At 40.8% G+C, this 26685-nt stretch overlaps 1 protein-coding gene across 7 annotated transcripts in view; it reads left to right on the top strand.

Annotated features, from left to right (window-relative positions):
- The window catches only part of PDE8A (phosphodiesterase 8A), a 156419-nt gene that overhangs the window by 101640 nt on the left and 28094 nt on the right, over positions 1–26685 (top strand). For 6 of the 7 annotated variants that reach the window (XM_041468753.1, XM_041468755.1, XM_041468754.1 and 3 more), the window contains 11 exons: positions 11141–11197; positions 13639–13829; positions 14971–15027; positions 16446–16503; positions 17902–17990; positions 18215–18293; positions 19868–20005; positions 24291–24379; positions 24972–25023; positions 25124–25166; positions 26092–26169. In XM_041468753.1, the coding sequence (XP_041324687.1) occupies positions 11141–11197; positions 13639–13829; positions 14971–15027; positions 16446–16503; positions 17902–17990; positions 18215–18293; positions 19868–20005; positions 24291–24379; positions 24972–25023; positions 25124–25166; positions 26092–26169 (931 nt within the window). Of the gene's footprint in view, positions 1–7551; positions 7672–11140; positions 11198–13638; positions 13830–14970; positions 15028–16445; positions 16504–17901; positions 17991–18214; positions 18294–19867; positions 20006–24290; positions 24380–24971; positions 25024–25123; positions 25167–26091; positions 26170–26685 lie in introns of those variants that run through there. The other variant, XM_041468751.1, reaches the window with a different exon arrangement.

The following is a 26685-nucleotide window of genomic DNA, read 5'->3' as shown; positions in this document are numbered from 1 at the left end:
AGGACTCTTAAATCTTTTTGTCTGTTTTCCTCCTTATCATAAAACCTGAAGTTAGTCTGTTGCATTGGTTATAGCTGTGAACAAGTTTAATGCTAAAACTTAGAGTGAAAAAAAGAGAATGTACTACAGTGAATTTCCTCAGTTTTTAAAAAAAAAGACATCTTGAATATGTCTGCAGTCTCAAGTCTTCATTTGTTGGTGACAAAGTTCCCTATTTAGAAAAGGTTTGACTGCCAAGAACTCCTCTTGGTTTTTCAAGTGTCAGTTGACAAGTTCTACTCAGTCTGAGAAGCATGTACTCAATAGACAAAAATACAGTTATGTGTATTATCAGTAATGAGCATTTCTCCTTTGCTCTACTGGCTGCTGTCCCCACTGACTTTGCATTTATTCTACCTGCAAAATCCCATCTCGGAGACAGCACCTTTGTTGTTGCTCAGGTTCCCTGGTTGCTCAGGTTCAAAGGTTCCCTGGCAGGGTGCTGGACAGAGCCCAGGTGAGTTTGTGCATCCTGAAGGTGGGCAGAGCACACCCCTTGAACCCTAAAGAGTTCTAGTGATGTCCAGCAGGTTCCCAGACACCTGAGTGAGCTGGGTGAAGATGTGTGTGGCAGATGGCTGGTAGAATAGGGAGGGAGGAGGAGGAGGAGGCAGCTTCATGCTGTCACCATCCAGTCTTGGAGGACTAAACTGGCACATCCGGGATGCCCACTTCTGCAGAGGCTGGAGATATGTGAGAGAAAGATAACAGATGGCAGCAAGTAGGAAAAATTACTGTGGTCACTAAAGCCTGAACTGTGTCAGCACACAAAATGTCTTAATAGCAACTATAGAAAAGCAAGTTTATTCCTTAAAAAATGGAGGTTTAGGACAAAATGGAGATCTTCTAGGAAGCCTAGCAGATCTACTGACTGAATTATGCTATTTTTGGGCTGTACTCTCTTGCTTTGCTTCATCTGTTTGTGAAGATTGCAGTGTTGGTAGATCAAGCCATGAAAAGTTTGTCTGGCATAAAGTAGTTGGAAAACTTCCTGGTAGACTGGAACTTCCTTTTTGTTAGATGAGTCTGTTCAAATCCAGATGGTTCAAAGAAAACTGTCACTGAAATTCATATTCATAAGGAAGAAATGAAAACTGATAATGGAGTTCTGTTGTATTCTGCTGTAATCATCTCTAAAATAAAATTAGTAAGTGGTATCCACCAGAAAAAAGAGCAGTAGCTGGTAGATAGGAAACAGATTAGCACTTACTGCTGTACTTCAGGATCTTACAGAATCAGAAGAGAGCAAGCAGTTTTAATAATATTAAACAATAGAACCACTGTGCCATATTTAAGTCTCCCAGAGTGCCATGCAGTTCAACTGTTAAAATGCAGGCAGGAAGAATTTCCCTCAGGGCCAGAAGAATGTTGTATTTGTACTAAAGTGTCTGCTCAAGCGGGGGGATGGAAAGTCAGCCACAGCCTGCCTGTAAAATTAATACACCTGAGGCAACAGCAGATGAGTGAGAAGTTCCTTTCCCGTTGACAAAGGTGTTGGTAAAGCCAAAGGTTGCATTTATTTGTTTGGAGTTACGTGAACCCCAATATATTTAATGCTCTGATTTTGAACACGTCTTGGCCGATGACCTGCAAGCCTTACAGACCAGTTTCTTCTCTGTTGACTTGGCCAGCCTTTGCATCTGGGTAAAAGTTACTGCTGCCAGCAGATGAGAGAGGATAGCACACTGAAACTTTTCTAGCAGTGCTGGTGTACGAGGCGTGAGTTGGTCCCCAGAGCTCAGTTACAGCTCTCCCAGCCAGTGTCAGCTGAGGGGAAGAGGGGAGAGGAAACAAGTCTCTCAGCCTTCTGGGCACATTGTTTTTATGTGGCTGCCGTTGAATCATTTTGTGAGATACAGCGTGGCTGGTCCTGATTGCAAAGGGGAAAACAGAGCAGTCTCAGGGCTGCTGGAGTGCAAGGGAAGAGCTGCTGAAACTCAGCAAGTTGCAGTATCCACCCAGATGTGCTGTTCAGCTGCCCATGAGGTACCATCTCACAGAGGCAATCACAACCCCTACCCTCCTGTAAGCCCAGAGTACCAGGGGTGCCTGACTTTGCAGGACATTTGCTCTGAAGTGCCGGGTATTGTATCTGATCTTGAATTTTGTCAGAAACCAATAAAACATGGACTTAGGAGCTAGTGCCTTAAAGATGACCTCTTTCTTTTTTCTTCATCTGAAGCAATTCAGTTTCTGCATGTTGCACATTCTGCTCCTGTTTGAACAGCTGAAAATGTTCTTACTGTTTTGGTTTTTTTTGGGTTTTGGTTTTTTTTTTTTTTTTTGTTTTTTTTATAAAGGCATCCATTTCTTCAACCTATGTATAGAACACCATTATTATAGGGTTTAAAAAATTCTTCTAAAGTACAGGCCAGATCATTTAAGCTGCTGGTTTTCTCTTAGTGCAGGATATAACTACAGATGCTGCACAGCATGCCCTCACCACAGAGAAATACTTGACTATAGTTTAGTGAGCAGTCCAGGGATGCAATATGGGGAGACCTCACAGCCTCCAGACAATGGAGAAGTTCTTGCCAACACTTTCAGTCAGAAAGTGGGACCTTAATGAAGACCCCAGTGAGCCATCTCAAGATTATGAAGACTTAGGGCACTTTAAATTCTGGGCTGGTTGGTCAGAATGGAGTTTGGCAAAATGACAACCATGAGGCACAGCCCAACATTAAGGTTGTAAACACTTGTTGTTGTGGAGTGTATGGTTCACTATTTTTTCTCTTCTAAAGAGACAAATAGATGAAATTTCAAGCCCAGTGTACTTGTGCATAAAATGCAGGTCTAAAAGGGGCCTTTGAATCAGGTAGATGCTGCAGCAAATATAACTTGCTGGATTTGATATGAGAACTGGTTTCCATTCAACTTTGTTCTCACTGGACAGAAAACTCCGTGTGGATTAATGAGTAAATGGCTCTCTTTTTCTGACTTGGCTGATGTATTCCATCCCTTTTTGCTGTGTGATTCACTGACAGCGAGGACTCTTGTGTAAGTATGTAGTGTGAGATTTACAGAGTTGCTTTGCAGGAGTTGTATCTGCTTAGAAACCTACAGTACAGCTGTGATTGCCAAGATGTGATATAACTTGTTTGAATTATCACCAACACAATTCTGAATTTCAGAAATAAGTGGGTGTTTCTCAAGTGTCAGCCGTGTGGTCCCAGTATGACCAGTGCCTGCTGCTGTAAGTTGGCCAGCAAGCCGGAGCGCTGGACACCCTGCCCAGGGATGCCAGGGCTCAGGACAAGGGGGACTGGAGTTGTCCCGCTCCCTCAGTGCCTCAGTTCCTTTGAATGTCAAAACGAAACCAGTAACCTCCCTTTTCAATGTTGGAGATCTGTGCAATTGTTCCATAGGCACACTGAGTGATAATGGCATTTATTTTATCATTTCAATACCATATCGGGACCTAAAAACGTCCCCCAGTTTGTCAGCCTGTTCTGTGTAAAAGTTCAGGCCTTTACCAGTGGCAGGGACTGCTGGCTGGCTTTTTCTGCTGTCATTGTACAACGTGACCACAGTGGGCCACTCGTCTGGGCCAGAGGCCGTGCAGGCCTCACCACGGTGCAGATGATAATCCAAGTCACTTTGGGACAGCATCGTTAATTATTCCCAGCCAAACAGAATGATTCACTTTTGCATGTGCTACGCTTGCAGTTTGATATCCAAAGTTTCCTGTAAAGCATAAGGGGAGAACTTACAAACAGTAGAAAATGGGAGTTCTTGATTATGTCTGAAGTGTGCAAGAAGGCAGCAAGTGTGATTTCCCAACAGCATTGCTGCAGTTCTGTTCTAACTTGGCTTCACTTATTGCACTGAGGATATGCAGTGGGCAACCAGGCCCAATACACAAACAAACAAACATATATAATAGTGGTTGGCATGTGTGGCAAGCTGAACCTAAGCCAAAAATCAGCTGTGCCAGGGAGAATCCTGGTGGAGCTTGGATAGCCCTTGTGTTCAGCCCTGTGCCGGCGCTCCTGTAAAGCAGTCCCAGTCCCACCAGGGTGTAAATTTCCTGGGAGGCTTCCTCAGGACCTGGGTCAACAGAAAAATTGCCCCCAGGCTGAGTAATGGAAGAGTTGCTGGATTTTGGGAGGAGGAAAAGTGTTGCCAGTTCACTAGGAATAAGAAAGTGGGTCCCGTGGCTGGTTACATGCCCAGAGAGAAGGGCCAGCATCCTGATGTGAGAGCTCTGGCAACTCACTACACTCAATAAAGCTTTTCTTCTGACAAAAACTGCAAGCTGTCGAAATTGTGTGTTGCTAATGATGTGAGTTGGAGGCCAGAGTTGGGCTCTCGAGCTCATTTATGTAAAACAGGCTCAAAAATTTAAAATACAGATTAAGAAAACAGAGGGTGTGTTACCCATCGCTTACTGTCTGCTGTATTGTTACATGGCAGCATTGTGGATAATTTTTCTAGGAATCAATTTAAACCAGGAAATAGATAAAAGAAAAATTATACCAGAACAAAACATTGAGTGATCTGCAGGCCTTGTGATACAGATATAGATCTGTATTCGTTTGTTGAGAGAGATGCATCAGTGAGAACACGATTTAGATTAATCTAAATGCAAGATTTTATCAAAGCACTGAGTCAGGATGCTACATTATGAGTTCAGAGTCTGTGACATTTGTCTACATCTTTTATGAAGCAGAAATAAGGAAAAAAATCAAGGACTGGAATAACTGGTTTCATCCAGGTTGAAGAGCAGTTTTGGTAAATTTTAATCGCCTTTCAGAACTCATGTCTTTGTATTTCAGCAAAGAATAAACTGACTCTGTACAGCATAGGGTCTTTGAAGGCCAAGTTTACCTTTGTCCTTGAGTCTGTTGAGCACAGGCAGAAACCTTGGACACTTTGTTCTCTCTTATTCTTTATTCAAACTGTTGTGGCTTCCAAACAACAAAAGAAAGAGCTGCTCAGGGCCAGACTCCCACTTCATTTACACTGAAGTAAATCCAGTATATTTTCCTTGTATATCTCTTGTATTTCATTGTATTTAGTTTCAATTGCTCTGGATTTCACTGGATTTGCTAACCAGGTTGGAATTCAGTCCGTGGACTATAAAATTAATTTTATGCTCTGAACAGCTGTGCCTGTTAGGAATGTCTGCTTGGACAGCATTTTATCTTACTTGCACTGCTGTTGAGTTGGTAACAAAAGAGTGCTGTCAAAGTGTGTAAGGAAGACATGAACATTGATGTTCAGTGTCCAGCAGAAAGCACATGGAAAATAGGAAGCTGAGTCTTAAGTCATCTATGTAGGTTCATTTCCTTGGAGAAAGAAAAAGGTAAATGAACATGGATCAGTTAGGGTTCATATACTTCAAAAAGTGATCAGTATTATGATAAGCAAAGAAAAATGTGAATTGTGAAAACTTGATCCTGAACGTGGAGACTTTCTTGCCCAGAAGTATGAGCTGCAACAAGTCACAACACCTCTCTCTGTTGAGAAAGAGGAGCCATGCTGGTATGACCTGGCTGGACAAGATCCTGTACCTTGTCATGCCAGTTTGTAGAAAATTGTTTATTTCCCAGCTTTCAGCATCCAGGAAGATTTGGCTAAGGTTTCTGAGAAAGTACATCATTATGCAGGATTCAAATCTCTGCAGCAAATAGAACCTGAATCAATAAAAGTTTAGGGGATGGTACAAATCAATCAGTTCATTTGAGCCTTTGTTTTCTGGGGTGACAAATCTATGCCTAAAATGGTAAGTTAAGAGAAAGGATATTTTTCCTTTGTACAATGAATCTCTGTTTTTCTTAGAATTACAAAATATGTTAACAGTCCTGTGGTTTCCAGCATATCTTGATAATGAAGACTGTTAATTCTTACTGTGATGAGTCAACTCATGCAGATTCATATCATGTACCTACTATATGTAGAAAATATAAGTATGTGTTTTAAAATCATATAAAAAATGTTGATTATATCTTAAAACATTGATCTGAGGAAAATGATTAATTTTGTTGGCTGTATTCCAATAGGACCAGCAGCGAAGTCATGTGTCTAATCACTGTAGTTATTTGTCATATATTGCAGTGAGTCAGAGATTCTGACTGTCTGCCCACTGAATGCAGATGTTGCCCTCCAGCAGCAGCTTCCACCTGCAATCCATTCAGCAGAAGTTCATGGCACCTCTTTGTTCCAGTGAGCTGCAGGAGAAAGCAGCTGTGCTCACGTTGCAGAGGAGAGAGGAGCAGCAGGAGCAGAAGTGCTGCCCCGGGGAGAGGTGCTGTCAGGAGGCCAGGGCTGTGCAAGGAATGGCCGGAGCAGGAGCCATTCCTGTCACCAGCACAGCTGCTGCTGTGGCAGAAAGGAAGGGATGGAGCACTGTGGATGTCAAAGGAGCATTCCTGATGCCCCAGGCACCAGCAGCTCCCCTCCACCACCTTCCATGGGTGGGCAGTGCTGAGTGTTGCTTTGGAATGCACAGGGCTCTGCTTTAAAACATCTGCAAAAACTTCGGCAAAGAGGTCTCCTAAGAAAATCAGCCTCCAGAAGGAATGCATTTGCACCTCCATAGCAGGAGTATTGCATGAAGGTTAGTAGCCAAAGGATTTTTTAGGAGCTGGTTCTGCCCAGAATTTTAGGTGTGTTCTCCTCTTTAATGGGTAATGGTAAGAGATATTTTGGAGAATGCCAGAGTACACCACTTCTAGAAAACAGGAGACCTATGGGGTGCATAGATCTGTCCCTGTCACCAGCCAGGCAATTTATCCCCAAAGGGAGCATGTGAATCAAGATGGCTTTATGTCCACCCTTTATTCCTTTCTGTATTTATTCATTGAGCAAGTGCATCTGAAGTTTTTCTAGCAGTAGGAAGAGAGAAAAAAAAACAATCCAGCAGTGATGAACAGACTATTCCTGTAGATTCTGTTCTGGTAAAATATGAAGAATGACTCATAGAAAGAAGTACTTTACCAGGTTACATCGGGCCAACGCTGCCTGTGTTGTACTTTAATCTGATCAGTCACAGTTGTGTAGGTCTGTGTTTTTAAAGCTTATTTCACTTGTTTTTATTTACCCAATACTCACTTTTCTCAGGGCATTGGAAACATGGACTATTTCTATCAGCAATTTCAATGTTTGCAATGCATCTTCTACAACACAGAGATCATTTCTGGTGAGCGTTGAGCTGCTGACAGCAGTCAGTGGATGACCTTCCCTGTTGACAGCTGTCAATCATTTACAGCTTGTGCTATTGCCTTGCGATGAATCCCACTTCGTGCCAGAGGCAGGGCTGGTTCCACAGGACAAAAAAATGCAGTGTTCAAATAAGAAAGGCAAATTTGAGGGGAAATAAGTGCTACCAGCAGTGGTTCAGGGGTCGGAGAACGTGAAATGGCTGCAGTTGCTGTGTGTGTGTTTGAGGAGCCGCAGGCACACGCGCTGCGCTTACGGACTCTGCGTCAGCAGCTCTTTGGCAACAGACCCAGCTCTCTCACATCAATTCCAGGAACCCACAACCAGTTCTACCTCTGTCTCCTCAGACACTCTTCCCAATCTGTGCCTGCCTGGAAGGCTGTCACATGCCTAAGTCGTGTCTGCCAATCTGAAAATGTACTCAAGCTTTTCAACCAGGAAAGAAATTCCAAGGAAGAAGTAGAAGAAGGTGTGAGTGAATAAAGATGTGCTTGTGCAGTTACTATACGTGTGAGCTTTGGCTGTGTTTGATTTTGTTAAAAGTTTGCAGCATTAGAGGTATTTTAAAAGCTCATTTAGTTCAGCAGTAGTTGAGAGTTTCTGCTAATCCTTGCTGAAGCCTTGATTTTTGACACAATACTTAATTGGCATGTTACTTCTCAGGGCTACCTGCAGCACACAGAAAGTTTAAATGATTAATCAAGTTGTTTGAGCAGATTTCAACAGGATTAAGAATTAACTGGAGTTCACCAAAATTTTCCAGCTGAGATGCAGACAAAGGCTTTGATTCTACTCAGGACAGCAAGTTAATGTGTAACAAGACAGGTTATCTCATCTGGACACTTCTTGTGACTTAGGCGTAAATGGTGCATAGACAGGTATTTTCATTGCAGCAATAGCCACAGATTTCTGGCAAAAAAAGTGATTTTCAGGCTCAGTCCTTTAAATACTTCAATCACTATTCGTTCACAAACTTCTTAAAAGAAAGGAGCATCTGAAAAGCAATAACTGGCAATACTGTGTTTATCTCATTTGTTAAAATTCCCCTTGGGCTGGGACTGATAGTCCAGGGGTACACTGGCAGGGTAGGTGGGGTTCTGCATCCTCCCAGATGCCAGTGAAGTTCAGCTCTGGATCTGAACCTTCCAGCTCAGGCATTGCCCGGTGACACGGGACACTCACTGTTTTATGCTGACAGGTAGAGTGAACAAAAGTCAAAGGTTTGATTTTAAGTACACCTCTGGACAGAGGAGCAACTGTAAAAAGGCATCTTTTAGGTATCTTTTGCTCAAATGACATGCTCTCTCCGTGTCCTTCAGGCATTTCTGCTGATCTTACTGATTCAGGATGGATAGTTACTCCTGTTAGTGCTGCAAAACCAGAAACACTGGTGCAAAGAGCTGGATTCTCCCCTGTTATGTGTGCTATCAGCAAAAGTCTTTGCTGTTTTGTAGTGCAGATTTTGAATAATTGGATGATATACCACAGGGGAGAGTAAAGCAGCTTGAGTTTTCCATCTGAAGAGAGATTTTTGGTCTCAAGATCAGAAAAAAAATAAATTACTGGAGTGTTTTTAAACTAAGCTGATCTGACCACAATGACTGAATAAATCTGAAATCCCTCCATGTCATTTTACCATCAGCTCTTAAAGGCCCACTTAAGCAAGACAGGCAAACACTGGTTCCTGGCATGCTTTTATAGGCATTGTGTTGCCATTTTGCCTTGACTCATGTTTGTTGCTTATTTAATGTTGCAGTGATGACTTCCAAGTTGATAAATAAATAAAATCACAAATGACATACTCTTAGGGCTGAGCAATGGAGCATTAAGGTCATGGAAAGAGTGGAGCATGCACTTCTAAAAGATTTTTCTGTGGGATGTGCTGATGATTCTTTGAAACTACTTATGGGAAAACTTATAGGTTGCAAAGCAATAAATCTGATCTTCAAGTGGGTTTTAATTTTGAAAAAGAACAATGTAAAAATGCCACCTTTGTGCTCAGATGTCTCACATTTACTGCATTGCCAAAGACTATTTTCTTCTGATTTCTTAACTCCGGTTACTTTGAAGAGTCTATGTGACTCCAAGGACCAATGGTTGGACTTTGTTCCCCATTCAAGATAGGAAACATTTTTATTCCTGCTTTTTAACTTTTATTTCTGAAGTACCTTGAAAGTGCTGATGCTTGCCTGGTGAGAATTCTCAGAGAACCAAGCCTGTGTAATCCTACTGGAGTGTCCCTCTGTATTTATGTGTTTAACTCCTTTAGAAGTAGTCGTATACGAGTGGAAGAGTCATTCATGTTGAAGTTTGATTAATGATACAAAAGAGAAGCAGTTGTGATAAACAGCATTGTGGTCTTTGCCCTCCTTCCCACGGAGGGACAAGTGAGGGGGAAGGATCCTGGCTGAGTTACACAGAATCACTAGGCTGGAAGTGACCTTCAAGATCATCAAGTCCAAAGAACATAAAAACAACCCAGGAGGGCAGTTGTCCTGAGGACAAGCCATCTTCCCACTAAAGACTGAGGCAAAGAAGGTGTTAAGCACCTCTGCCTTCTCCTCACCTGCAGGGACTGTAGAGAGCAAAGGTTGGTCTTACCCTTCCTTTTGCCATTAATATATTTGTAAAAACATTTTTTATTATCCTTTACAAAAGTTGCCAAATTAGGTTCAAACTGGGCTTTGGCCTCTGCAAATTTTTTCCTACATACCCTAGCAACCCCCTTAAATACTTCCTGAGAGACCTGACCCTCTTTCCAAAGATGATCATCCTCTTTTTATTCCTAAGTTCCTTCAAAACTTCATTGCCCATCCAGGCTCCACCAGTCTATTTCCCTTTCCCACCAGGCTGGGAAATAGACTTCACCAGTTTATTTGCCTTTCACTTCCCCTAATACTCCTTAGTCTTTCTACTTCCTTCCTGAGCTCGGCCACCAGCAAAAGATCATTCACCTGCTCACACTGCAGGCAGGCATCTTCTGTAACTCCCTCTGGAACCACTGATAGCTGAAACACTCCACCCAGGAATGGGTCTGGACACACACATCCTTTCTGGGGGTTGTTTGGCTACATACACACTTGTACTAACTGCAGCTTTTGATCGTGCAAAAACCATTGCTAACAAAACCAAACCAACCAAATCAGAACAAACAACAAACTGAAAACCCCACTAGCAGGAGGAAACCCTTAACTCTGCCTGCAGAGCTGCCGTGCCCACTCCGGGTCACCGCGCTGCCCTTTTAATCACCTGCCCGTGCGTGGGTGACCAACGAGTTCCTGCATCCTGAGCTGTGGTACCTGAGCAGAGCCTGATGTGGGAATCACTGAGATGTCAAAAGCATGGTGTATGGTAGTGTTTTTGCAGGGTTTTTCAAACAAAGCTGCATGCAGAATACATGCTTCATCCCAACACATTGCTGAGTTCTGCAGCCTTCCCTGGAGGGGTTGGGTGGGCAGCAGGGAATGCAGCAAAATGCTCCTGGAGAAATGAAATCAGTGTGTTTCTGTAGCAACCTTGGGCACCTGTTACATTTGAACTTCTAAAAGAAAAATTATGTATTTTTGCATTTCTCCTGGAGCTTTAATGCTTTTTTGGACTTTAAAAGAAGCAGTTTTTAAACACTTCCATGTTTTGCAGAACAGCTGGAGTGATACAGAGGATACAGAAAAATAACAATCTGTCTCTGAGACTTTCATGTCTAATCTGTTAGTTTGCATTTAAAATAACAATAAAAAATTACTTGAAGACTAGCTTGTTATTTCTAACTGTTATTGCAGCTTAGCATATAAATGTACAAAACCAGAATAAGATGAAGATGCAGCCTCGTAATGATAGCAATATATCTCTCAGACAATGGTAGATAAAAGAGGTAACAGAGATAATTTTTCTTCTTCCTTAGGTATTATTCATTAATAAGTTCCCTTCTTATTTCTTCTAGGCACCAGTAACAGATGTGCAGTTTGGCCCTATGAGACTTCATCAAGATCAACTTCAGGTAACACAGAAGTTCAAACTGAAGTCTTGATTTCTAAAATATCACAGATGTTAGCTTAAAATTTATGACTGGAATTTTTTGGATTATAGAAATCTTCACAGAGAATTTTGCTGAAGAGATAATGTGCACATAATAGATTTTTATAATGACATTCTATCTATGTGATATCCTAAAACCCCTGTCTGTTTTCTCCAACCATCTCTCAGCTCATAAAAATAGAGCTATCTATTTTTTCTGCTATCAGTTACCTTGTAATCAATTCAGTTTGTGCCTCATTTTGTATTTTACTGGTAGTAATCAAAATTGTAGTAATTTTACTGGTCTTAGTCAAAATCTCATCAAACTGATACCAAGCCAATCAAACTTGCAATATTATTACAAAAGATATGAAGTGCAAAATATATATTTTTAATTGTTCATTACTGACTGACAATAATTAATCCTCTTTTATCCCTTTATTAATAAATGGTTTATGTCCTTTCCCCCCACACTTTGCCTGGGATGGACATGAGGTTTAGAGATATATGATTCCTTTGGACTTCCTTTGGAAATTCTCCCATAGTCCAGGGCATACAGAACCATTAATCATCCAAGATGTTCCTCTGTCAGTAATTGCAAAACTCCTCAGCAATGTGAACCTAATAATTTGAAAATATCTGTCTTAAGAGCTGCAGTTTAACATCTTCTTCTTGAGCCATTGTCAGAAGAGTAGTATCATGAAAAATCAGATCTTAGGACATCCTTATCCATCCCCAAAATCAGAATAGTTCTTGAGTATTTCTGCCACCTGTATTGTTTTTAATGATTGTATCACTTTTGTCCAGTCGTAGAGCACTCTGAAATGCAACTGATTTATCCTGTTAATATAGCTGGCAGGTGTGAGGGAAGGAGAAGGTAGGCAACATCACCTACCAGAGTCGATCATACAACTCAGATCTCCTGACTCTGTCCTGTTGTTGAAACCCATTCTTCCCCTCTTAAGGAGTGTTACAGATTAACTTCACTAAACACAGCCCAGACTATGACATGTTTTTTGCAAACAGTTTTGCAGGTTGCTATAAAAGGAACCTGAACTGAATGTGTGCAAAATCCTTCATTCTTACAAAAATATGCAGTACATGGAAATGTTAAGATTTACTGGTAGACATTTCACCAGCCTGGTCCAAAGTGTAACTGCACTGGAGTTCCTAAAATCACACGGAAGATAAACAGCAGTGGGATGTGATGTGAGTTACACATGCTTCACTTTGCCTGACCAGAACATATCTGAGTGTGGTTTGATTCAAATTCTGAAAGATTGGTGTTTTGGGACAATAGACCAAATACTGGCTTAGTTACCCATCTCTCCCAAAAGGCTGCATGTGCTGAGCCATCCCCAAAATCAACACAGATCGATAGTCTGCCATGCTGTATTCTTTCAGGCAAGAGAAGTTCTCTTCAGCAAACATTATCCTGACACAAAGCACGATTACATCAGTGAGTCTTCCTCAGCAGACTTTGTTCATCTTCTTTGCTGTATTAAATCCTAGATCTGGAAATAAATCTTAAAGGAATTGGGCCTTATCATACTTTTAGTCTATAGGCATTGTGTTGATTTAAAAAGGCTTAGAGAGATTAGTTACTGGCAATTACATGGCAAGTTAGGACAGAGCAAATAGTGGCTCACAGGTCTGACCTCCAGTTCTGGATTGCAGCTATGATAATCTCATTCTGTCATATAAATCCCATGGCAGGCTTTGTGTAGGAGTCATACAGGGACATACTCCATATACAGTGGTACTGCTTATGAGTTCAGTCTGGCCTGAGTTCCTTTTGACCAGCCCGTCCAGAATTTCCAGAAATCCCAAGGAGTGGGCAGCATCCAATACTTTGGGGAATTAGGATGAGATGGAAAGGACAGCAGTCTTTTTGTCATGCCATTGAAGCAGCATTAAATACCGATTCACACAAGATGAACTGTAGAGTTTTGTTGTTGTTGTTGTGGTGGTTTTATTTTTTTCCCCCTCTCCTGGAGTATGATCCTGGCAAGAAAAATAAACCCCGAGAAAAAGGCTGAATGTGAGACTGTTTCAGAGAAGTGGACTCACTGTTGGTTCATGTACACTCTCTGAAATACAGGCATTTTGTCCAGTCGTAGAGCACTCTGATTGCCTAAGCTGATTGCCTAAGCTCTCTCTGTAGCAAATGACAAGAGGGACAGTTCCAAAACTTGTTCCGTGTGGATGTGCCATGGCTCTGGCAGACTGTTTAACCCTCTTGAAACACCTCTGTATACAGAAACTATAAAAAAACAGTGGGCCGTAGAAAGCAATTCTCTTAAAAACAAGGGATTAAGCCTCAAAAGTGGCTTTAAAAACCATGTTAAGAACAGGACAAAGTCACAGAATCTACTGTAAGTGTAAGACTTGTTTGTGATGCCCCACTGCCTGTCTCCACCCCAGGTACTTTTAGTGTTTGCTGAGGAAGACGAGCAGAGTAACGGGTTCCGCTGGGCGTGTGACAAGGCTGGATTTCGGTGCAATCTTGCCAGGACACCTCAGTCTGCACTAGAATGCTTTCTAGATAAGCACCATGACATTATCATCATTGACCATAGACATTCCAGATACTTTGATGCAGAAGCATTATGCAGGTAAGCACCGTTTCAGTGTAATTAATGCTTAACAATGTAGTTTACACAGCATCAAAGTTTTTTTGCTTTTATATAATGTTTTTATAAACTCTATAGAGCATCGATTTTTTTAGTTTTAGACAGGTGTGCACTGGCAGTATCAAATACTTTACTTCAGTGCTTTACATCTGATAGCAGCAGCGTTTTTGGTTGTGTCTGAAGCTCCATCTGGCTTGGAGCCACAGTGTACAAATTTGTTGCCATAGTGCAATGTTGGGTATTTTTTTTTGTTTTCTTTTGTTGTTTGGGTTTTTTTTTTCCCCAAATACCTGGTTCTTTGTTTTCACACTAAATCAACTGCAAAGATAGCATGTGCCACCAAGCACCTTTATTAATTCATTCACTTCATGAATGTTCTAATTTTTTTGGAATGTCACTTCCTCTTGAATAACTCCCAGTGATAACAGGCAGTGTTTGGTGTGCATGTTTTCATATCTACAACATTTGGAAATACGTTATGAAGAGCAAAATTTCAAACAGATTCCAAAATTTTAGAAGCCACTGTGAAGTGTGAAAAAAGGAGGGAAGGATTTGCCTTTGAGTGTCTCCACAGAGCCTGGGCAGGCAGCAGTGCCTTGCTCCAGAGCCTTGGCAGTGAAGTCGCCCTGGGAACGTGTCCAGACTGACCAAGGCTGTGGGATGGGGTGCCAGGGTCAGACTGTGTGCCCTGGGGGACTGTGCTGGGGAAAAGGCTCTTCTTGCTGGACTGAGGCGAGTAGATAAGATCTTTGTCAGGCCAAGACTAGGAAGCAGTGCTGTTCCTCGTGTTCCATCTTTACCAATCTGTCCCAAAATTCAGTAAAATGCACCTTAAATGAGTGAGGCCGAGCCCTTAAAACAAATCCATTATATGCTGTTTCAGAGAGAATATTTTTTGCTATTCCCCCACTGAGAGTACTTGAGCTGTAGATTAATCTATGTTCATGGAGTCTCAGATATAATTTATTCTCCTTTCCCAGCAACAGGCTCAGGATCTGACTTTTGTTTTGTTGTTAAATGATTTAAAAGATTTTAAGAAAAGTCTATCTGAAGTTTCTTTAAAGTCACGTTTTCTGAAATGTGAACTTAAAAAGAATTTAAATGGTTTGCTTTTTATTTAAAGGTCTATCAGAACAACAAAAGCCTCAGAAAATACAGTCATTATTTGTGTAGTACAAAGGTAAGTACTCATATCTTTCCTTTCATCTGTGATCAAAACTATGAATCTTACCATTGTAAAAGTAAACCTGAAAACCATTAAAATAAAAAACCTGAATTAGAAGTTCCTACTGTGCTAATAATAATGTGCTGTACCAGAGTTTTTACTATACTTCAGGATTATAGGATTGGGACAGAAATTGTTTTTTTAATTTCTGGGTTTTTTTACTCAAGACTCTCACTTTGAGTTTTGTTTTGGGTTCCTCCTTGCACTCCCCCACCATCACTGCAGGCTTTCAGAGTGTGTTTCAAACAACTTCTGAAATATCCTGTACAAAACTGTCTTGTAGATCTGACCCTTTCTTAATCTGCCTTTCAATATTATTAATCTCAGTGAAAATCAGAGATCTGCTGAGTATGAAAAGTGATATAGAACAATTCGATCAGTACAAATTGTCATCTGACCACAGCAGTTCTAAAAGCCAAAGAGATTATCACATCTCAGTAAAGTACTATATGTGCTATCTCCTTCCCCCTCCTTTGAAAACATTACTTATAAAATAATGTACAAAATGTGTAAAAGTACAAAATAAAGAAATTCTATGTATTTAATGAAATGAAATAACTGGAAGATAATTTTCTCCAAGTATAATTTGGGAATGGCCATTTCTCAGAACACATTAATTCTGCCAACAATTCTGAGGCATTGAAATTTACCATTAAAAATACACTACCATCTCTACCGTCTCTAATTAAACATTCCAAGATCCAAAACTTCCTGCATAAATAAAAGGTATTGTGCCATCTCCTAAACATGACCAACTTCAATCTGCTTATTGACAGAAACTTCCCATAATGGCCTTTCTTCTTGACTCCAGCCATGCATTTATGTGTGTTGAAGGGTCTTTTCACAGTTAGCATAGCCAGATTATTCAGATATTTCATTTGGGAATGTGTCCCAAATGTGACTTACTAGAAGGTAGTGGGTAGGCAACACTAGAAAATCCATCTTCATTCAGGCACCTGGAGCTGCTCATCTAAGATTTGGTACATTCAGATAACAAGTAATTTCTTAAAACTTTGGCTGTGCAGACTTTCAGGTGCATTTCTGACTAATGCCAGCATAAACAACAAGGATCCAGTACAGAAAACGTCCAATTATCTAGCTCATTAATTGGTTTCCTTGAAGCATTAGAGCTTTTTTGATGTAAGCAGCTCATTACATGCATGAAGGAAAATAACATTTTGGCTTATCCATGCCAAAGATGAAAGCTTATTAAAAATTAAAATAAAACAAAAAATATGTTTTATTCCTATATCCTGTAAGGATCTAGCAGTATTAGCCTCAGTGTGACATCTGGGGTACAAGTAGATGAATGGATTGTGAAATTTGGTCTGAGTTAATTACAAAATCTCTGACTTATCCTCCTTATTTCAAAGGCACACTGATCGTGAGGAGTCATCAATATTGCCCCTGATCTCTGCTGGCTTCACAAGGGTATGTGCTATACTCGGCTGCCTTGCTCTGACATTTCCAAATTGTCATGCAAGAAGCTCTCCAGAAGTTTGGCTGTCAGTCACCATTTGTGTCAGAGATCCAACCTGTAGATGTTTTTTGTGCTGCTCATTCTTCTGTGTCCCAATTCTGAACGTTGACATGACACTCTTGGGGATGTAAGAAGTGGGACTGAGACTTCTCTACTTCATACATTTATTTCAGATTAAATACATGATCCTTTCCTTGGAAAGCTGACATTGACAAATTGATTAGTGGCAGAGTCAGAGAGCAGCTTGCAATGAGCAACAGAATGTGCTGTGGGAAATTTCTTCTATCAAATGCCAATTCCCATTGTAAACAGGCTTCACACACTGTCAAGTGCTATTAGCTATTGTTTGGAGGCACCTGAGAAGAATTGCATTGAATCTGTTCCTTGGCAACTGTTCCAGCTGAGCAGAAAAGGTGCTAATTAGTGCATCAGTTAAGTGGGTACCTTATTGCCTTCAGCTGACACTAGAAAAAGGTTGGGCCTGATTTACAGCACAACTCCAAATATTTGGTTGCGTGCTCACCAGATTTTTGCTGTTCCATCACATTCCATTTGCGCCCATCTGCTTAATTCTAGTATGATCCTGATCCAGGAAATGCTACAGCTTAAAGATAATGGCATTTGTATGAAAATAGTCATTCCAGAGGGCACATAAGTAATTCAGCACAGATTCTGAATTATTTATGGATCAGAGCCTTGGAAATAGGGCTAATGGCAGAACATAGAAAATTTTGTTTAGCAGCTTAGATTGTGGTGGCTTACCTGTGATAATGCATTGTCCTGCCCAAAATGTTCAAGTCATCCATGTCTGTGGGAGTTTAGTGTGAACAAAGATTTAACATTCAAGCTCATACCTGGTAAATATGAAATGCTTTTTAAAAAGTGAAAGATACTGAGATCATTGCTATAAAAACCTCAAGGTCAATACAGGTATATTTCACAGGAAATTTTATTTTCATCTATATAGACAATTTGAGATATTAGGAATTGGAAACTCATAATAATTTCAAATTTTAACTACTTGAGACATAAGATTTTTTTCGCTGTTATTTAAGAAAGCTAAAAGTAGATTTTTTTAAAAAATACATTGATCCTGCTGACAATCACAGAGAATAAACAGGTTGATTAAACCTCATTGCCATGAGGATCTGTCACCTTTTTAAAATGGAGTAACTTGAAAAGTTTTGCTAGTACCAAAAAATAATCTCTCATTGCTTGTGTCCCAGCATGTTCATTTTTGGCATATCTACTCCTTTTCTGTTTCTTTAGCAAGCAAAAGAAATCAGAGCTTCAAATCCTTACAGACAGGAAGGTGTATTAATGAAATATTTCTAACCTTTTATTTGCAGAGATATGTAGAAAATTCTAGTAGAATGGCCTGCTACAATGAGTTGATTCAGCTGGAGTTTGGACAGGTGCAGGCACAATTCAAGCTAAGGTAATTTTACCAAAAACATTATCAACACAGAATTTTCAATTTTGCCAGATCCTTAATAGAGTGTTTATTTTAATCTGCAGTAGTTAATTATAGAATGTCAGTTACCTGAAGAAAATACATTAATTGTTAGACTACATTATACAGTATGGAGTTGTAATGCTTTATTATCATATATAAGAATTAAGTGGATAAAATTTTTGGATGCCTTTTTCTTTTTTCTCCAGGGCATGTAATTCATTATTTACAGCATTAGAGAAAAGTCAAGAAGCCATTGAGATCACAAGTGAAGACCATGTAATACAGGTTTGTTCCAGTCATAAGTATAGAAAATTCCTCTGTGTTTTATTTCTTCTATGATTGCACTTACCCTTTCTTACAGCACAAGAATCTAATCTAACTTAATGGTTCTAAAAGATTGAAGTGAGTTTAGCTGTCGAGTAGAATTTTCTCCATTTAAAGTGTCTGGCATAAGTCAAATAAATTCTAAGGGAGATTGTTGTTTCTCAGTGAATAAAGATTTATTCTCTTGTTTCTATTTTTTTTATTCTCTTGTTTCTATTTTTTGTATTGATTCCTCATCTCTATTATTCATTCCTTCTCTGTATCAAGAATGAATGCAGCCACTGGCTTATGGGCATTCTTTTCCAAAAATATTTTGTGTTAATTTGATGCTCTTTAAAATCTAATGGATGTTCTATCTAAATAATTGTACTTTTTTTTTTTTTCCTAAAATCTGATACTGTTTGACGTATCAGAATTTTTGGGCCAACTGTTTTTGAATGTAATCCTCTCTTAGAAATTTCTATAAAGCAGGGAAAAGAAATTGTGCTTGGTTTTGCAGTTCTGCAAACCATCATCTTTTTAAAGGAGTTAGTTCCATCCCTAGCCATGAAGCAGTGACAAGTGATTTTATTATCAGTAAAGAGCTTGAGTCTGAGCCTCTGGGAATTATGCATACAAATTTTACTTTATTGAGCCTGGCAACTTCATTGAACGATGTGCCTTCTTCATCCCTTTTACAAAAATAACAGAACACATCCTGAAGTTGTTTTAAATACACTTTTTTCAGACCAAACTTTGTCCCTCTGCTGACAGCCCCAGAGTATGAGAGAAGTGACACTTGCAGGAGTCTTGGAGCTCCAGCAGGCACAGGGAAGAGTTCCTCTGGGAAGGAGCTTTTAGAGGAGAACCATTAGAAGTAGAGTGGCACCTTTTCCTTTCTCTCATATGAAAACATTGTAAGTTTTAAAGGCTTTCAGATGCTGCTTTGCCAGGACTGTGCTTGTGACTCAGCAATGAGAGGCCAGGAAAGGGTGGGCTGCTGTACCAGTCTTCAGCTTTATTGGGCAAGGGCCAAAAACTGCAGTGAAATGCAACATTCACTTCAGGGAAAAGCCTGCTTTATTAAATCCCACTGCTTCCACTCTGCTCGGCTGGGCTGTGCCTGGACAGGGGATAGGGATGGTTGGCCCTTACACTGAATAAGATGATGAATTTGCCAATAATTATGGATGGTATTCCAACATCCAGTTTGTGATTTTTAGGAACACTGAGGCAGGTTTGAGGTTTATTGGTTTGGGAACTGACAGAGCCTGTTTTTCAGGAATTTGTTTTCTGTGGATATGTGATTCTCAGCTGTTTGTATAATTTCCCTCTCTTTGCTGACATGCACACACTCTGCACAACTATTCTAGCATGGAAATTCCTGGTTTGCTTCACAAAGAAAAAATGTGAGCATCTCTCTCAGGAATAGTACATGCAGACATTTTTTCAGGCTGGGAAAGAGATCTTCGGGTTAAGCAAGCAAAACAAGGCATTCTCTTGTGCTTGAAGTATACTGTTGAACGGGTATTTGTTTGTTTGTTTTTATCTCACAGTACGTCAATCCTGCTTTTGAAACAATGATGGGCTATCAAATAGGTGAACTAATAGAAAAGGAATTAACAGAAGTGCCTATAAATGAAAAAAAAGCTGATTTCCTAGATACTATTAATTCCTGCATAAAGATAGGAAAGGTGAGTAATGGCATTGTATCACTTTTATTTGCTACCTGTAAAAGTTATTGTAGTCCAGCAGTGAAACACATTGTGACTTGCAGCTTCACAGACACGTAGCATTTGCAACTTAAAAACAGGAAGTAAACAATTTTTCATTTTTAAAGGCTTCTTTCTCTTTTCTTGCTTGGTAGAGATACTTGTTTTACAAAAATAAGTGACTTGCTGCGTTTCTTTATAATTTATGCTGTTCATAGCAAATGGTGTGGGAGTACCGAAGAAAAATCAGATGGATGCACATGTTATCTGGTGCTATGTAAATGAGAAAAGTACCATATTGAAGAATTTCACCATGAAATGTGGAAACTGATTTGCAAGTTCAGAATGTAAAAATACCAAGGAGACATTTGCAATATCGCTTGAAAGTGATAGGCAGTGCCAGCTGCCAGTCTGTTTAATTCCCTAATGGCATGGGAGCTGTCTAGTGGATTTCCTTTAGAAAGGTTCATTGCTCAGAGGTGAGCTGGTTTCTGATGTCATTGAACATGACCCAGTGCCTTGTAGGGAGCAGATCATGGAGGCTGCACCGAGAGATTTGGGAAGGGCTGTGTTTGATGATGCTCCATGGCCCAGGGTCACGGGCACTGTCCGTGGGAAGCAGCACAGCATGGGCACGGAGCAGGGAGATGCCAGAGGGGGTCAGGGCGCTCTGGATCTAGGCAGGGATGCAAAAGCACAAGTGCAAGGTTGTGGTGAGTCAGCTCTGGAGGGCAGGGTGCTGACACGGCACTCGGTGGCAGAAGCTGGGTGCAGATTCCACGTGCATTTCAAGGAGATTGCTTTCCACGTGTGCTGGCCTGTTGGAAGAGATCCCAGCAGCAGACAGGAGTCGGGATTGTGGTGCTTCACACTTCTGTTGCCTGACTGAGGTTATTTCAGTAAATGTGTGCAATACAAAACTGATGTTAGGAGGGAGTATTTATTAAGTTATAATACAAATACATTAGATGTGTCAGGCTTTAAATCCACACCATCAATTCTTAAGATACAAAGTGATAACATTTTTTAATATTTTAGTGAGCTGAAAAAAATTTCATTAATGATGGCAATATATTTTACTCTGTGAATGATGGAAATCTAAATGTAATTCATCTCTTTCCTTGTACTAATTTTACTCCTGACTGTGTGGCTTTAACAGTGAGGGCTAATGAAATGCTGCCTACTTAAACCTGTCTGTCTGGAACAGCTTATTTTAGGTGGATTTATTCTGTTTGTGTTTCCCTCTGGAACATTTTATAATACGTAATCTATGCAACCTTAAATTTATATTTTAATATAAAATGGAATTGCCAATAAATTATTACAGGAATCCTTTGCAAGTAGAGGTTAACTGTGAGGAACAACCTTTGAAATACTTGGAAGTTTTGAAATAATTTCTGTCAAGATATTACAGCGTTTTCAGAGGTGCCTTAGTTACCTGGATCATCCTGACATGGTCTTTGTGTAGTTTTCAGACTTGTGATTTCTTTATATCTTAAGTTTAGGAGACTGCTTCTCATTACAATAGGCCATATTTTGGCTACAGCAAAGTAGGTTAGTGTAGGTTTGTGTAGGTTACAGCATATTAAAAAAAGGAAACTGTCTGCTGCTGTGATAATCTCCTGTCAACAGGTCTGACTTTTGTTTTGAACAAATATGGTACTATACTTAACAGAATAATAAAAATAATAAGAAAGCAAGTTTTTCTGATCTTTGAAAAAATCTAAGCTGCATGAAATGTATCTTGTCTTTAAATGGAATTTAGGAAGATGGACTCTTGCAGCATTTCACCTCTTGTGCTGACAAGCATAGTACTGTGAGCAAGTTCATTATAATAAAACAGAAGTTCATATGTGTTATTCTCAAAAATTGGAAATTGAAAGGTGTATAGGGATTCTTGGGTCAGGATGTTGTTTCTCTTAGCAAAAAGCATATCTCTGGAAGTTCATTTTTTGTTACTACAGCTGTCTGTAATTTGCCAGAAGCCAATGTTACTGAAATGTTCATCCATCCATACTTGAGGAGTTAAAAAAGACTTGTGCTTTTCTTCATTCTTCTGTTTCATTATTCAAATTGCATCTATTAAGATGAAATGTGCAATTCTGACTGGAATTCTTGTTGCCTCTGATCTCTGCAGTTTGCTCTTAGTTTTGCTTTTTCTGCAGTGAGATGAACACCTACTGATAAAGCAGACAAGCCATGCAATTCCTCTCACCCTTTGGGAACTGTTTGCAAGGTCTTTCCAGAGGGGGTGGGAGAGCAATCACACTCTGTGATAAAGGTCCATGGCAGCACCTTCCTAGCTCAGCCTTCAGTTCTGTGAGATTGTGTTCACGGTGTTTATTTTGGTTTGCTCTGTTTTCTGCGAGCAGTTTGCTGGGCTTTGCTGTCTAGTGCAAGGAGCCCCAGTCTGAAAGGAAGCTGAGCTGGGGGTTCCTCACTGTGCCTGTGAGAGCTCTCGGTGGATAGATGTGTGCCTTGGCCTTCTCCATGGAGTCTGCAGCCTCAGCCCTGATGCACCCTGTGAGGGGTGGCACTGTGGGGTTTGTTGGGTGTGCTCTTTGCTCTGGTTTGATCCCAGCAGCCCCGCAGCAGGAGCTGGTCACAGACCTTGTGTGGCTCCAGTGCAGACACAGCCATGGGCTTGACTGACAGCTCGCCTTGGGAATAGCTCTTCTCTGCTGGATTGCTGACAGAGGCTCTGGGAGGGAGCATATGGTGTTCTTAAAATACGGTTAAGTGACATCCCTGGGAGAACTTCACCTACCAGCAGGAGTTTGGCTTGGACCTCCTGCTTCTCAGAATTGCACTGACCTTTTCCCTCACACATTTCCTGCAACAGTTTCACAGGTTTTAGAAATTCACAAGTTAAAAAAATCGATCTGTTGACTGAGAAGAACACATTAGTGAATAACCTGCCTTGAAAAGGATATGCTTTCAATGTGGGAATTAACCAATCTGTAGTTTATGACTTCACCCCTTTGTGCACATCCTGGGTTTATTACCTGGGTTAGAGATCAATTACTCATCTCTACCTCATCCTGGTTGTCAGGAAACTATTGATGTGCATACTTTTAATTATGAGAGCATTGAATTTTGTGGTGCTTGCTTTTATCTTCATTTGTATTCCTCAAGCAGCTCACGGAAGACATTATGCTCACTACACAGTTTGTTATTCACAGTTCTCTTCTCTGACAGATCCTCAGAAAAGTCTTTCATATTTTTATTCTGTACAGCCTGTCACCATGCAGTTCTCTGTGGGCTGGAGTCTTTATTTGCTGCCTCCATCCACATAAATGTAAAATTATTCTCTCTGTACCTGTGTTCTGGCCAGCTTGACTGTGAAATCTGTCAGTCTCACATAAATAAATACATATTGTGTGGCTCATGAGAGTGTTTTCACATACATAAGATCTGATCTACAGTTTGTTGAGCTCTACTGAAATACAGCAATTGGCCTGAGCAGTTTGTGTTAAGTGAACATGGAAGATGGATTTAATTTTTCATTAATTACTTGGTATTTGGTAAATGCCCAGCTCAAAATATGCATCTGTTAAAAAAGACCACCAACAGCTATTCTAGGGATGGAAACACATGGGCAATCCTAAAACCAGAGTGTTTTTAGAGGGGAGGCAGAATCCAGGAGCTATTCTACTGGGCTCTCTTCTGCTTTAAGAGAAACAGAATAAATCTCTGCTGCATTTGATGGTAAACTGCCAGCATGGAAAGTAAATGTGCTGGGGTAGCAAAGCACTTTTAGTCACAGATACATTTAATGTTAACCAGTGATAAGACATCCCAGCCATGCAGGAGATGGTGTACCCAGCAGGGAAGGTGGTGAGGGTGGTGTAACAGCTTTGCAGTCCCCTTCCTGTCCTGGGTCCCTGGGGAACCCACACCTGCAGCCCGGGGGGACTCTGCTCCAGGCAGGGGCTGGTCTGAGCTCCTGCTCTCCCCAAAATCACCTGCAACACCATTGAGGTAGGATGGGGAAGGAAGAGAATGCAGCTAATTCCCACAGCTCCTGAGTTCCAGCTGTTGCCATCAGAGTGCTCCCAGGCTGCTCCTCTGGAAGTTGTCCATGCACTGGCAGCAGCACAGTGACTTACAGGTTACTTACAGGGAAGAAATTACAGGGTTTGAGCACAGTTTAACCAGTCCTGCCTGGCTTTGTATTGTGAGGCAGCTTTCAGTGAAAGAAGGTATGGAGCTACAGCTTCTCTTCATGTTTTATCTGATCTTCCTTCCACTTGAATTATTTTTTCAGGAATGGCAAGGAATGTACTATGCGAAAAAGAAAAATGGAGATAGCATACAACAAAATGTGAAGATACTACCTGTCATTGGACAGGGAGGGTAAGTGTGAAAGCTGAAGTCATGATTTGTGTCTGAATGAAGGCTCAGTTTAGAGTTCAGTTGCCTCCAGCAGATATTGGATTATCCTGCTGCTGAGTATAATGGAACTTTATGCAAGGAAGGGTGCAGACCTATGCACTTAATTCCTTGGGGCAAATCAACTTTATATGTTGTGTGCAGGGAAAGTGAAATTCTAATTCTCCCCCAAAAGGAGCCAGAGATGCAGATGTGCTCAGTTGTGACTCTGACTCTTCTAATTCTCCCTGAAGTGCAAATGCACCCTCTGGTCTTTCTGTGCTTCGTGTTGGTGTCACCAGGACCTACATCCTGTTTCACTGAGCACCTGTACTGGGTCCTTCCACGCTCACTCTTCTGTGCTCCTTTCATGCTCCTTTTCTCCCTTGGCTCTTGCCAAGGGTTGTGATGGGATGAGGTCACTGTGTGCTCTGATCATGGGCAAGATTCAAGCATGTCTAGATTTTTATGCAACTTTCACTTGGTCCCCAAATCCAGCCTTTGGAGCACCCAAGTGTCAGCACTGAATTAGTGCTGAGGTTTGGATGGGAATTAACACACTGTTTTTTGCCTGCAGGAAGATTAGACACTATGTGTCAATTAGTAGACTGTGCAATGACAACAATAAGGTAAGTGAAAATAGTGCTATGCTCACTTTAGTTTGAGCCCTAAGTATAACAAAATAATGGCAGAGTTCTGACTAACTGGATTTCTCATACTGAATTGTAGGTGGAGAAGACATGTGAATGTATTCAGGCTGAATCTCAGACAGGTACGACATGTCTCTTCTTTCCCAAGAATGGAGAACATACCTGGGGAGGGAATAGAGGCCACTCTTAGTGATTTGACTGAAAACACAGTACACAGATCAGTCCTGTTTACCTAGGGATAAGCTGGGAATCCAGCTCAAAAGGCAGGAAAGTAAATACAAGCCCCCTCTCTACCTGCCTCACTTACTTCAGAGGTGACAGAAAGCAGCCCACCTTTGAAAACGCTGTCACAGGGCCCCAAGTTGGTGCCATGGTGTTGCTGGGGTCAGTGCCACAATTCAGTTGTTGGTGGTGGATCCCTGTGACAGAATTAGAAATGAGAAGGATGCTGTCATGTCATTGTGTTGTTGTGGCTGCTCTATAGCACATGGCACCTGCATTGCTTTGAGCTGCTTTGTGGGGAGCTTGCCTGTGGGTGGAAATGAGGATGACCAACACTATAATTCACCCTCATCCCACATATCAGCACTTCAATTAGGACATCCTTGGCATCCATGCTGTTATTAACTGTAGTTTTAGCACAGGCTGAATCTTGGAGTCCCTAAGGAACCTGGGATACACTGCCCCCCTTGCTGACGTGCTCTGCTGTGGCCCACCAGTGCCTGGTGGCAGTGGTTACCTGTGTGAGCTCAGGTGTGCTGCACAAGTTGTGTTCACAACTGCAGTTGTGTCACAATGGCAAGAGAGGAGTTTTTCTCTCCACAGTTTCCTTCTGCACAGACACTTAGACATGTTCTGCATGAGAACTTGACTGTGTTCAGGACAGTGTAATAGGGCAAGAAATTTAAAAGGCACTTGGATCAGCTCTCATCTGCTGAAGCATTGAGGTCAATGTCAGCTGCTGCCAGGCTTTTCTGAGCTTCAGTTCCTTTAACATACATCTTAAGCAAAACTTTGTGTCATTATGCGATACCATTTTCTTCACAGATACTCAGACTTGCAGACACAAAGACATGAGGAAAGGATCCCTGGATGTCAGATCCACAACATCTCGTGGGAGTGATGGTATGTGAAACAACTCATCGTGTTGGGTCTGGCTGTGCTGGAGTTGTCATGCAAACCCAAACCCCAAATTATTACATTTCTTACCTCTTCCCTTGATAGAGATATGAAGATATTTCTTTCTTAATTTTGTTTTCTTTCACTGTGTTATATTTTCCTCTGTTAGATCACCCTAAACTTGATAGATGAGTCACATACTCAAAACTGTTGCTGACACTTACATGCTTTTGTTAAATCATCCCTCATCACAGTCTAGGCAGCATACACTAGTGAAGCATGTCTGTGGCAGTGAGAATACAGTCATATTTCAGTATAGAAAAAATAGCATTGACTCTTCTTAAGAACTGCTCAGCACAATAAGTAACAGAGATGTCTGCATTTTATAGGTAGCACAATATCCAGAAAAATCTCATCTTGATCTTTTCTTTGTAGAACCAAAATTGCTAACCAATATAAAACATTTGTTTTTAAATGTCCAATGTAATAGGCCAAAACCTCTGCTGTTTTTATTTGGCATAG

The sequence above is a fragment of the Pyrgilauda ruficollis genome, unplaced genomic scaffold (assembly GCF_017590135.1).
Source record: "Pyrgilauda ruficollis isolate IOZ18807 unplaced genomic scaffold, ASM1759013v1 scaffold23, whole genome shotgun sequence".
Taxonomy (NCBI): Eukaryota; Metazoa; Chordata; class Aves; order Passeriformes; family Passeridae; genus Pyrgilauda; species Pyrgilauda ruficollis.
This window is presented reverse-complemented; position numbering and strand designations above follow the sequence as displayed.